The sequence below is a fragment of the Oncorhynchus masou genome, unplaced genomic scaffold (genome assembly GCF_036934945.1).
Source record: "Oncorhynchus masou masou isolate Uvic2021 unplaced genomic scaffold, UVic_Omas_1.1 unplaced_scaffold_5116, whole genome shotgun sequence".
Taxonomy (NCBI): domain Eukaryota; kingdom Metazoa; phylum Chordata; class Actinopteri; order Salmoniformes; family Salmonidae; genus Oncorhynchus; species Oncorhynchus masou.
In genome coordinates, this window is record NW_027011519.1 from 10,001 (window position 1) to 23,641 (window position 13,641).

At 49.3% G+C, this 13,641-nt stretch overlaps 1 protein-coding gene across 1 annotated transcript in view; it reads left to right on the forward strand.

Annotated features, from left to right (window-relative positions):
- Positions 1-12,078, forward strand: part of LOC135535760 (ras GTPase-activating protein 3-like) — a gene marked incomplete at its 3' end in the record, with an annotated part of 19,469 nt that extends 7,391 nt beyond the window's left edge. Inside the window, exons 6-10 of the mRNA XM_064962181.1 lie at positions 2,566-2,721; positions 6,072-6,145; positions 8,816-8,922; positions 11,027-11,109; positions 11,962-12,078. Of these exons, the coding sequence (XP_064818253.1) occupies positions 2,566-2,721; positions 6,072-6,145; positions 8,816-8,922; positions 11,027-11,109; positions 11,962-12,078 (537 nt within the window). The remainder of the gene's footprint in view (positions 1-2,565; positions 2,722-6,071; positions 6,146-8,815; positions 8,923-11,026; positions 11,110-11,961) is intronic.
- Between the last annotated feature and the right edge of the window lie 1,563 nt (positions 12,079-13,641).

Consider the following 13,641-nt stretch of genomic DNA (forward strand, 5'->3'; position numbering starts at 1 on the left):
TGTGGTTAACAGTGTGTTAGTATGTTGTGGTTAACAGTGTGTTGGTATGTTGTGGTTAACAGTGTGTTAGTATGTTGTGGGTCACAGTGTGTTGGTAGGTTGTGGTTAACAGTGTGTTAGTATGTTGTGGGTCACAGTGTGTTGGTATGTTGTGGGTCACAGTGTGTTAGTATGTTGTGGGTCACAGTGTGTTAGTATGTTATGGGTCACAGTGTGTTAGTATGTTGTGGTTAACAGTGTGTTAGTATGTTGTGGTTAACAGTGTGTTGGTATGTTGTGGTTAACAGTGTGTTAGTATGTTGTGGGTCACAGTGTGTTAGTATGTTGTGGTTAACAGTGTGTTAGTATGTTGTGGTTAACAGTGTGTTGGTATGTTGTGGTTAACAGTGTGTTAGTATGTTGTGGGTCACAGTGTGTTGGTAGGTTGTGGTTAACAGTGTGTTAGTATGTTGTGGGTCACAGTGTGTTGGTATGTTGTGGGTCACAGTGTGTTAGTATGTTGTGGGCCACAGTGTGTTAGTATGTTGTGGTTAACAGTGTGTTAGTATGTTGTGGTTAACAGTGTGTTAGTATGTTGTGGTTAACAGTGTGTTAGTATGTTGTGGTTCACAGTGTGTTAGTATGCTGTGGGTCACAGTGTGTTAGTATGTTGTGGGTCACAGTGTGTTAGTATGTTGTGGTTAACAGTGTGTTAGTATGTTGTGGGTCACAGTGTGTTAGTATGTTGTGGTTAACAGTGTGTTAGTATGTTGTGGGTCACAGTGTGATAGTATGTTGTGGGTCACAGTGTTGTGGGTCACAGTGTGTTAGTATGTTGTGGTTAACAGTGTGTTAGTATGTTGTGGGTCACAGTGTGTTAGTATGTTGTGTGTCACAGTGTGTTAGTATGTTGTGGGTCACAGTGTGTTAGTATGCTGTGGGTCACAGTGTGTTAGTATGTTGTGGGTCACAGTGTGTTAGTATGTTGTGGGTCACAGTGTGTTAGTATGTTGTGGGTCACAGTGTGTTAGTATGTTGTGGGTCACAGTGTGTTAGTATGTTGTGGGTCACAGTGTGTTAGTATGTTGTGGGTCACAGTGTGTTAGTATGTTGTGGGTCACAGTGTGTTAGTATGTTGTGGGTCACAGTGTGTTAGTATGTTGTGGGTCACAGTGTGTTAGTATGTTGTGGATCACAGTGTGTTAGTATGTTGTGGGTCACAGTGTGTTAGTATGTTGTGGGTCACAGTGTGTTAGTATGTTGTGGGTCACAGTGTGTTAGTATGTTGTGGGTCACAGTGTGTAGTATGTTGTGGGTCACAGTGTGTTAGTATGTTGTGGGTCACAGTGTGTTAGTATGTTGTGGTTAACAGTGTGTTAGTATGTTGTGGGTCACAGTGTGTTAGTATGTTGTGGGTCACAGTGTGTTAGTATGTTGTGGGTCACAGTGTGTTAGTATGTTGTGGGTCACAGTGTGTAGTATGTTGTGGGCCACAGTGTGTTAGTATGTTGTGGGTCACAGTGTGTTAGTATGTTGTGGGTCACAGTGTGTTAGTATGTTGTGGGTCACAGTGTGTTAGTATGTTGTGGGTCACAGTGTGTTAGTATGTTGTGGGTCACAGTGTGTTAGTATGTTGTGGGTCACAGTGTGTTAGTATGTTGTGGGTCACAGTGTGTTAGTATGTTGTGGGTCACAGTGTGTTAGTATGTTGTGGGTCACAGTGTGTAGTATGTTGTGGGTCACAGTGTATAGTATGTTGTGGGTCACAGTGTGTAGTATGTTGTGGGTCACAGTGTGTTAGTATGTTGTGGGTCACAGTGTGTTAGTATGTTGTGGGTCACAGTGTGTTAGTATGTTGTGGGTCACAGTGTGTTAGTATGTTGTGGGTCACAGTGTGTTAGTAGATTGTGGGTCACAGTGTTAGTATGTTGTGGGTCACAGTGTGTTAGTATGTTGTGGGTCACAGTGTGTTAGTATGTTGTGTGTCGGTAGTGTGTAGTATGTTGTGGTTGACAGTGTGTTAGTAGGTTGTGGGTGACAGTGTGTTAGTATGTTGTGGGTCACAGTGTGTTAGTATGTTGTGGGTCACAGTGTGTTAGTATGTTGTGGGTCACAGTGTGTTAGTATGTTGTGGGTCACAGTGTGTTAGTATGTTGTGGGTCACAGTGTGTTAGTATGCTGTGGGTCACAGTGTGTTAGTATGTTGTGGGTCACAGTGTGTTAGTATGTTGTGTGTCGGTAGTGTTAGTATGTTGTGGGTCACAGTGTGTTAGTATGTTGTGTGTCGGTAGTGTTAGTATGTTGTGGGTCACAGTGTGTAGTATGTTGTGGGTCACAGTGTGTTAGTATGTTGTGGGTCACAGTGTGTAGTATGTTGTGGGTCACAGTGTGTTAGTATGTTGTGGGTCACAGTGTGTTAGTATGTTGTGGGTCACAGTGTGTTAGTATGTTGCGTGTCGGTAGTGTTAGTATGTTGTGGGTCACAGTGTGTAGTATGTTGTGGGTCACAGTGTGTAGTATGTTGTGGTTAACAGTGTGTTAGTATGTTGCGTGTCGGTAGTGTTCTAACCTCAGTCTCCTCCTCAGGACCCCGCCACGTCTCGGACCCTCACCCTCATCTCAAAGACCATCCAGACCCTGGGTAGCCTGGCCAAGTCCAAATCAGCCAGTTTTAAAGAGACTTACATGGCGGCCTTCTACGATTACTTCAACGAGCAGAAGTATGGCGACGCTGTGAAGAACGTGAGTCTCTGTGGCGGGGAGAACGAGAGCTCTAAGTACCTGCTACTGACCAGCCCCAGTGGTCTGAATGAGAGCTCTAAGGTTCTGGTACTGACCAGCCCCCAGTGATCTGAATGAGAGCTCTAAGGTCCTGGTACTGACCAGCCCCCAGTGATCAGAATGAGAGCTCTAAGGTTCTGGTACTGACCAGCCCCCAGTGATCTGAATGAGAGCTCTGTAGTCCTGCTACTGACCAGCCCCCAGTGATCAGAATGAGAGCTCTAAGGTCCTGGTACTGACCAGCCCCCAGTGGTCTGAATGAGAGCTCTAAGGTCCTGGTACTGACCAGCCCCCAGTGATCAGAATGAGAGCTCTAAGGTTCTGGTACTGACCAGCCCCCAGTGGTCTGAATGAGAGCTCTAAGGTCCTGGTACTGACCAGCCCCCAGTGATCAGAATGAGAGCTCTAAGGTCCTGCTATTGACCAGCCCCCAGTGATCAGAATGAGAGCTCTAAGGTTCTGGTACTGACCAGCCCCCAGTGGTCTGAATGAGAGCTCTAAGGTTCTGGTACTGACCAGCCCCCAGTGATCAGAATGAGAGCTCTAAGGTCCTGGTACTGACCAGCCCCCAGTGGTCTGAATGAGGGCTCTAAGGTTCTGGTACTGACCAGCCCCCAGTGATCAGAATGAGAGCTCTAAGGTCCTGGTACTGACCAGCCCCCAGTGTTCAGAACGAGAGCTCTAAGGTCCTGCTACTGACCAGCCCCCAGTGATCAGAATGAGAGCTCTGTAGTCCTGCTACTGACCAGCCCCCAGTGTTCAGAACGAGAGCTCTAAGGTCCTGCTACTGACCAGCCCCCAGTGGTCTGAATGAGAGCTCTGTAGTCCTGCTACTGACCAGCCCCCAGTGATCAGAATGAGAGCTCTATAGTCCTGCTACTGACCAGCCCCCAGTGGTCTGAATGAGAGCTCTATAGTCCTGCTACTGACCAGCCCCCAGTGGTCTGAATGAGAGCTCTAAGGCCCTGCTACTGACCAGCCCCCAGTGGTCTGAATGAGAGCTCTGTAGTCCTGCTACTGACCAGCCCCCAGTGGTCTGAATGAGAGCTCTATAGTCCTGGTACTGACCAGCCCCCAGTGGTCTGAATGAGAGCTCTAAGGTCCTGGTACTGACCAGCCCCCAGTGGTCTGAATGAGAGCTCTAAGGTCCTGGTACTGACCAGCCCCCAGTGGTCTGAATGAGAGCTCTATAGTTCTGGTACTGACCAGCCCCCAGTGGTCTGAACGAGAGCTCTATAGTTCTGGTACTGACCAGCCCCCAGTGGTCTGAACGAGAGCTCTATAGTCCTGCTACTGACCAGCCCCCAGTGGTCTGAATGAGAGCTCTGTAGTCCTGGTACTGACCAGCCCCCAGTGGTCTGAATGAGAGCTCTAAGGTCCTGGTACTGACCAGCCCCCAGTGTTCAGAACGAGAGCTCTAAGGTCCTGGTACTGACCAGCCCCCAGTGGTCAGAATGAGAGCTCTAAGGTCCTGGTACTGACCAGCCCCCAGTGGTCTGAATGAGAGCTCTAAGGTCCTGGTACTGACCAGCCCCCAGTGGTCTGAATGAGAGCTCTAAGGCCCTGCTACTGACCAGCCCCCAGTGGTCAGAATGAGAGCTCTAAGGTCCTGGTACTGACCAGCCCCCAGTGGTCAGAATGAGAGCTCTAAGGTCCTGGTACTGACCAGCCCCCAGTGGTCAGAATGAGAGCTCTAAGGTCCTGCTACTGACCAGCCCCCAGTGGTCTGAATGAGAGCTCTGTAGTCCTGCTACTGACCAGCCCCCAGTGATCAGAACGAGAGCTCTAAGGTCCTGGTACTGACCAGCCCCCAGTGATCAGAACGAGAGCTCTAAGGTCCTGGTACTGACCAGCCCCCAGTGATCTGAATGAGAGCTCTAAGGTTCTGGTACTGACCAGCCCCCAGTGATCAGAACGAGAGCTCTATAGTCCTGCTACTGACCAGCCCCCAGTGATCAGAACGAGAGCTCTAAGGTCCTGGTACTGACCAGCCCCCAGTGGTCTGAATGAGAGCTCTAAGGTTCTGGTACTGACCAGCCGACCCTCTCCTCTGCGGCTCCGTCGACGGGGTGGGGGGGGTGAATCCTCCCACCGTTTCCTGTAGTCCACCATCAGCTTGCTGACGTTGAGAGAGAGGTTGTTGTCATGGCACCACACTGTCAGGGTCTCTGACCTCCTCCCTCCTCCCTATAGGCTGTCTCCTCCCTGTCGGTGATCAGGCCCTACCACCAGGTCTCCTCCCTCCTCCCTATAGGCTGTCTCCTCCCTGTTGGTGATCAGGCCCTACCACCAGGTCTCCTCCCTCCTCCCTATAGGCTGTCTCCTCCCTGTTGGTGATCAGGCCCTACCACCAGGTCTCCTCCCTCCTCCCTATAGGCTGTCTCATCGTTGTTGGTGATCAGGCCCTACCACCAGGTCTCCTCCCTCCTCCCTATAGGCTGTCTCCTCCCTGTCGGTGATCAGGCCCTACCACCAGGTCTCCTCCCTCCTCCCTATAGGCTGTCTCATCGTTGTCGGTGATCAGGCCTACCACCAGGTCTCCTCCCTCCTCCCTATAGGCTGTCTCATCGCTGTCGGTGAACAAGCCCTACCACCAGGTCTCCTCCCTCCTCCCTATTGGCTGTCTCCTCCCTGTCGGTGATCAGGCCCTACCACCAGGTCTCCTCCCTCCTCCCTATAGGCTGTCTCATCGTTGTCGGTGATCAGGCCTACCACCAGGTCTCCTCCCTCCTCCCTATAGGCTGTCTCATCGTTGTCTGTGAACAAGCCCTACCACCAGGTCTCCTCCCTCCTCCCTATAGGCTGTCTCCTCCCTGTTGGTGATCAGGCCTACCACCAGGTCTCCTCCCTCCTCCCTATTGGCTGTCTCCTCCCTGTCGGTGATCAGGCCCTACCACCGTCGTGTCGTCCAGCATATTTGATGATGGAGTTGGAGTCGTGCATGGCCACACAGTTGTGGGTAAACAGTGGTTACAGGAGGGGGCTAAGCACACACCCCTGGGGGGCCCCGTGTTGATAGTCTGTGTGGCGGAGGGGATGTTGCCTCGGCTCTGGTCAGAAGTAGTGCACTACATAGTGAATAGGGTGTGATTTGGCAGAGGTAGCAGAAGCGATTTCAGAGCGTTGTGCAGTAGCCTGAAAGGTCACCTGTTCAAATCCCCGAGATGACTAGGTGAAAAATCTGCCGATGTGCCCTTGAGCAAGGCACGTAAAAGATAATTGCTATTGTAAGTCGCTCTGGATCAGAGAGTCTATTAAAATGACTAAAATGTCAAATGTAAATTTGAGATGCGCCCTCTGTCTGTCTGTAGTTCCTGGACCTAATCTCGTCGTCAGGGAGATGGAACCAGAAGAGTATCGAGACTCCCATCATGCTGAAAGAGGGGTAAGAGAGAGAACACAGGGGGTAACACTGAGGGGGTTAGGGGTAAGAGAGAGAACACAGGGGGTAACACTGAGGGGGTTAGGGGTAAGAGAGAGAACACAGGGGGTAACACTGAGGGGGTTGGGGGTAAGAGAGAGAGAACACAGGGGGTAACACTGGGGGGGTTGGGGGTAAGAGAGAGAACAGAGGGGGTAACACTGGGGGGTTGGGGGTAAGAGAGAGAACACAGGGGGTAACACTGGGGGGTTGGGGGTAAGAGAGAGAACACAGGGGGTAACACTGAGGGGGTAGTGGGTAAGAGAGAGAACACAGGGGGTAACACTGAGGGGGTGGGGGGTAAGAGAGAGAACACAGGGGGTAACACTGAGGGGGTTAGGGGTAAGAGAGAGAACACAGAGGGTAACACTGAGGGGTTGGGGGTAAGAGAGAACACAGGGGGTAACACTGAGGGGGTTAGAGGTAAGAGAGATAACACAGGGGGTAAACACTGAGGGGGTAGTGGGTAAGAGAGAGAGAACACAGGGGGTAACACTGAGGGGGTTGGGGGTAAGAGAGAGAACATAGGGGTAACACTGGGGGGTTAGGGGTAAGAGAGAGAGAACACAGGGGGTAACACTGAGGGGGTTAGGGGTAAGAGTGGAGAGAACACAGGGGGTAACACTGAGGGGGTTAGGGGTAAGAGAGAGAGAACACAGGGGGTAACACTGAGGGGGTTAGGGGTAAGAGTGGAGAGAACACAGGGGGTAACACTGAGGGGGTTGGGGGTAAGAGAGAGAACACAGGGGGTAACACTGGGGGGTTAGGGGTAAGAGAGAGAACACAGGGGGTAACACTGAGGGGGTTAGGGGTAAGAGAGAGAGAACACAGGGGGTAACACTGAGGGGGTTGGGGGTAAGAGAGAGAACACAGGGGGTAACACTGAGGGGGTTAGGGGTAAGAGAGAGAACACAGGGGGTAACACTGGGGGGTTGGGGGTAAGAGAGAGAACACAGAGGGGTTTAGTATTGGATCAGGCCCCAGACCCACTACTGAACCTATATATCCTGGTATCTCTACAGTGGTATTGGATCAGGCCCCAGACTCACTACTGAACCTATATATCCTGGTATCTCTACAGTGGTATTGGATCAGGCCCCAGACTCACTACTGAACCTATATCACCTGGTATCTCTACAGTGGTATTGGATCAGGCCCCAGACTCACTACTGAACCTATATAACCTGGTATCTCTACAGTGGTATTGGATCAGGCCCCAGACTCACTACTGAACCTATATAACCTGGTATCTCTACAGTGGTATTGGATCAGGCCCCAGACTCACTACTGAACCTATATAACCTGGTATCTCTACAGTGGTATTGGATCAGGCCCCAGACTCACTACTGAACCTATATAACCTGGTATCTCTACAGTGGTATTGGATCAGGCCCCAGACCCACTACTGAACCTATATAACCTGGTATCTCTACAGTAGTATTGGATCAGGCCCCAGACTCACTACTGAACCTATATAACCTGGTATCTCTACAGTGGTTTTGGATCAGGCCCCAGACCCACTACTGAACCTATATAACCTGGTATCTCTACAGTGGTATTGGATCAGGCCCCAGACTCACTACTGAACCTATATAACCTGGTATCTCTACAGTGGTATTGGATCAGGCCCCAGACTCACTACTGAACCTATATAACCTGGTATCTCTACAGTGGTATTGGATCAGGCCCCAGACCCACTACTGAACCTATATAACCTGGTATCTCTACAGTGGTATTGGATCAGGCCCCAGACTCACTACTGAACCTATATAACCTGGTATCTCTACAGTGGTATTGGATCAGGCCCCAGACTCACTACTGAACCTATATAACCTGGTATCTCTACAGTGGTATTGGATCAGGCCCCAGACTCACTACTGAACCTATATAACCTGGTATCTCTACAGTGGTATTGGATCAGGCCCCAGACTCACTACTGAACCTATATAACCTGGTATCTCTACAGTGGTATTGGATCAGGCCCCAGACTCACTACTGAACCTATATAACCTGGTATCTCTACAGTAGTATTGGATCAGGCCCCAGACTCACTACTGAACCTATATAACCTGGTATCTCTACAGTAGTATTGGATCAGGCCCCAGACTCACTACTGAACCTATATAACCTGGTATCTCTACAGTAGTATTGGATCAGGCCCCAGACTCACTACTGAACCTATATAACCTGGTATCTCTACAGTGGTATTGGATCAGGCCCCAGACCCACTACTGAACCTATATAACCTGGTATCTCTACAGTGGTATTGGATCAGGCCCCAGACTCACTACTGAACCTATATAACCTGGTATCTCTACAGTGGTATTGGATCAGGCCCCAGACTCACTACTGAACCTATATATCCTGGTATCTCTACAGTGGTATTGGATCAGGCCCCAGACTCACTACTGAACCTATATAACCTGGTATCTCTACAGTAGTATTGGATCAGGCCCCAGACCCACTACTGAACCTATATAACCTGGTATCTCTACAGTGGTATTGGATCAGGCCCCAGACTCACTACTGCCTGTCCTTCACCTTGTGTGTTTCTCTGAAGACCTCTCTGTCTGTTTATCTCTCCTGGCGTTCGCTTCCTCCTTCAGTCAGTCACTAATTTCTTCTTCTCTCCAGGTTCATGATCAAGCGAGCCCAGGGGAGGAACCGTTTTGGGATGAAGAACTTCAAGAAGAGGTGGTTTCGCCTCACGAACCATGAGTTTACCTACCACAAAACCAAAGGTAGGTGTAGCCAGCCTACTGTTCTCCAGTCCAAAGGTAACGGCTGGAGGTTTGTGGGGCTCCTCTACGGGTTGTCAGGCCTGGTTCTACGTCTGGTCTGTCAGGCCTGGTTCTATGTCTGGTCTGTCAGGCCTGGTTCTACGTCTGGTCTGTCAGGCCTGGTTCTACGTCTGGTCTGTCAAGCCTGGTTCTACGTCTGGTCTGTCAGGCCTGGTTCTACGTCTGGTCTGTCAGGCCTGGTTCTACGTCTGGTCTGTCAGGCCTGGTTCTACGTCTGGTCTGTCAGGCCTGGTTCTACGTCTGGTCTGTCAGGCCTGGTTCTACGTCTGGTCTGTCAGGGTGCTCAAGGTCTCGTTAGATGGTATCCACTATGTGTTATAGAGGTGTCGTTAGATGGTATCCACCGTGTGTTATAGAGGTGTAGATGGATGGTATCCACTATGTGTTATGGAGGTGTAGTTAGATGGTATCCACTGTGTGTTATAGAGGTGTAGTTAGATGGTATCCACTGTGTGTCATAGAGGTGTAGTTAGATGGTATCCACTGTGTGTCATAGAGGTGTAGTTAGATGGTATCCACTGTGTGTCATAGAGGTGTAGTTAGTTGGTATCCGCTAAATACCCCCCCGTGTGGTAAACCGTGGGGTGTTGGGGCTATTTCCAAATACCCCCCGTGTGGTAAACCGTGGGGTGTTGGGGCTATTTCCAAATACCCCCCCCGTGTGGTAAACCGTGGGGTATTGGGGCTATTTCCAAATACCCCCCCCCCCCCCGTGTGGTAAACCGTGGGGGTTGGGGCTATTTCCAAATACCCCCGTGTGGTAAACCATGGGGTGTTGGGTTGAGTTTGCAGAGATGAACACAGAGACGGGGAGTTTCTAGTCAGAAAACCTGACTTTACTTGGAAACAAAATAAACATAACAAAATAACTGAGGTTCTGCTCGGTCCTTCTCCTCAGACGCCGTGCCTGTCTCTCCCTTTATGTGGCCTGCACGGCTGGTTGGCACGCTCCCCTAGTTACCTCTACTTGGAGCCATCAGCGTCGGGGTGCCCAGCCTGTGTCCTCCCAGCAGAGGGAGTCAACGTTGGGGCAGCATGAAAATTATAGTGGGTCAAGTGTGTCGTGTGGTGGAGATTCTCGCCTTTCAAAGCGCTTCATGACGACAGAAGTCGGTGCTACAGGGCGATAGTCACTTAGTTCAGCTTGCTTGGGTACAGGAACAATGGTGGCCATCTTGAAGCAAGTGGGGACAGCAGACTGGGATGTTGGTAAAAACTCCAGCCAGATGCTCTGAAAACGCGGCTTGGGATGCCGCCCGGGCCGGCAGCCTTGCGAGGGTTAACACGCTTGAATGTTCTACTCACGTCGGCTACAGAGATCTGGAGCCTGAAAATAACATTGGATTTGATTTGATTCGGTCCTCGTGAGCAGCGGGGGCCCACGTCGGTGGCTGTGAGTTGTTTTCCTCGAAGGGGGGTGATAAAGGTGTTCAGCTTGTCTGGCGGTGAGGCGTCTGTGTCCGCGACTTGGCTGGTTTTTCTTTTATAATCCAGGACTTTCTGGAGTCCCTGACAATTGCGACTCCACTTTGACCCTATAATATATCTTTGCCTGTTTGATTGTCTGTTTGTACTCGTCCATGTTTCCAGTCCCTCACCGTGGTTAAATGCATTGGTTTGCGCTGGTTTTGGGTTCTAATGGTCACAGTAGGAACAACATCCTCTATTTTATTTAACCTTTATTTAACTAATCAAGTCAGTTACGAACAAATTCTTATTTACAATGATGGCCTACTTGTAAACCCCCACCCCCCTCCCCTGACCCAGACGACACTGGGCCAATTGTGCACCGCCCTATGGAACTCCCGATCACGGCCGGTTGTGATACAGACCGGGATCGAGCCCTATGTCTGTAGTGACGCCTCTATATTACGGCCAAAGACAGAGTCAGTGTGTTGATTCATCGTGTTGATGATTAACTTTGTGAACAGGAATCAAAGCTAAGCTGCAATGGGAGAAAACCATCCAATACACCCACACACACACGCACACAAACACACAGCTGTTTGTTCTGGTGTCTGATGCAGTACATTGTTTTCTCCAGGTGAGGGCGCTCTCTGCAGAATCCCTATAGAGAATATCCTGGCTGTCGAGAGACTGGAGGAAGAGTCATTCAAGATGAAGAACGTAAGAATGCAAACCATCGAACACCAACTACCAAACACCAACTGCCAAACACCAACTGCCAAACACCAACTGCCAAACACCAACTGCCAAACACCAACTGCCAAACACCAACTGCCAAACACCAACTGCCAAACACCAACTGCCAAACACCAGCTACCAAACACCAGCTACCAAACACCAACTGCCAAACACCAACTGCCAAACACCAACTGCCAAACACTAACTACCAAACACCAACTACCAAACACCAACTGCCAAACACCAACTGCCAAACACCAACTGCCAAACACCAACTACCAAACACTAACTACCAAACACTAACTACCAAACACCAACTACCAAACACCAACTACCAGGGTATTAATTGACGTTATGATCCTAAACAACTTAGTGGTCCAGACTCTAGAGAGTATTGACTGTTATGAGTCTAAACAACTTAGCGGTCCAGAGTCCAGACTCTAGAGAGTATTGACTGTTATGAGTCTAAACAACTTAGCGGTCCAGAGTCTAGATAGTATTGACTGTTATGAGTCTAAACAACTTAGTGGTCCAGAGTCTAGATAGTATTGACTGTTATGAGTCTAAACAACTTAGTGGTCCAGAGTCCAGACTCTAGATACTATTGACTGTTATGAGTCTAAACAACTTAGCGATCTATTTAGATAGACATTGTGTTCCAGGACTGTCTGGAAGGACCGGTGTCTGCTGCAGGAGTTAGATATGGAGACCTGAGGAAGGTTTATACACTGCTGGTTGTAACATGTGTCCCCCCCCCCCTAGATGCTCCCCTGGATGTTCCAGGTAATTGAGCCCAGAGAGGGCTAATGACTGTGTACTCTCCTCTCAATTCAGTGGGCCTCCTCTCAACTCAGTGGGCCTCCTCTCAACTCAGTGGGCCTCCTCTCAACTCAGTGGGCCTCCTCTCAACTCAGTGGGCCTCCTCAACTCAGTGGGCCTCCTCTCAACTCAGTGGGCCTCCTCTCAATTCAGTGGGCCTCCTCAATTCAGTGGGCCTCCTCTCAACCCAGTGGGCCTCCTGTCAATTCAGTGGGCCTCCCGTCAACTCAGTGGGCCTCCTCTCAATTCAGTGGGCCTCCTCAATTCAGTGGGCCTCCTCTCAACTCAGTGGGCCTCCTCTCAATTCAGTGGGCCTCCTCTCAATTCAGTGGGCCTCCTCTCAATTCAGTGGGCCTCCTCTCAATTCAGTGGGCCTCCTCTCAACTCAGTGGGCCTCCTCTCAACTCAGTGGGCCTCCTCAATTCAGTGGGCCTCCTCTCAATTCAGTGGGCCTCCTCTCAACTCAGTGGGCCTCCTTTCAATTCAGTGGGCCTTTATTGGCATGGAAAACATGTGTTTATATTTCCAAAGAAAGTGAAATAAACTATTAACAGAAGTGAAAAGACACAAAACAACATTAACAACAAACTATTAGAATTTAACAATAAATATTGCACTTAAAAAGGTTGAAAAATATATATAGACATTTCAATCATTTTAGCAACGTGTAAATAGTTGTAGTATGAATAGTGGGGGTAGATAAATAAACATATACATATTGTTGTTATTTACAATGTTGTTTGTGTTCCACTGGTTTCCCTTTTGTCATGGCAACGGGCCACACATCTCGCTGCTGTGATGTCACACTGTAGATATGGGAGTTTACCAATGTTTGATTTGTTTTCTAATTCTTTGTGGATCTGTGTAATCTGAGGGAAATATGTCTCTCTAATATGGTCATACATTGGGCAGGAGGTTAGGAAGTGCAGCTCAGTTTCCACCTCATTTTTTGGGGCAGTGAGCACATAGCCTGTCTTCCCTTGAGAGCCATGTCTGCCTACTTACGGCCTTTCTCAATAGCAAGGCTATGCTCACTGAGTCTGTACATAGTCAAAGCTTTTCTTAAGTTTGGGTCAGTCACAGTGGTCAGGTATTCTGCCGCTGTGTACCTCAGTTTAGGGCCAAATAGTGTTCTAGTTTGCTCCAGTTATTTGGTTGATTTTTTTCCAGTGTGTCAAGTAATTATCTTTTTGTTTTCTCATGATTTGGTTGGGTCTAATTGTGCTGCTGTCCTGGGGCTCTGTGGGGTGTGTTTGTGAACAGAGCCGAGGACCAGCTTGCTTAGGGACTCTTCTCCAGGTTCCTCTCTCTGTAGGTGATGGCTCTGTGGTGGACATGTGGGCATCTCTTCCTTTTAGGTGGTTGTAGAATTGAACAGCTCTTCTGGATTTTGTTAACTAGCCGGGTATCGGCCTAATTCTGCTCTGCATTATTTGGTGTTCATTTGATATTTTGGCAGAATTCTGCAGAATCTATATTGGGTTTCCCATTTAGTGAATAATTGGTTGGTGAGCTGACCCCAGACCTCACAACCATAAAGGGCAATGGGCTCTACAGATGAATGGGTTCTACAGATTAATGGGTTCTACAGATTAATGGGTTCTACAGATTAATGGGTTCTACAGTAGAATGTTTTGCCAGACCTGAATTGGGATGTTGAGTTTTATGTTCCTCTTGATGGCCCAGAAGGCCCTT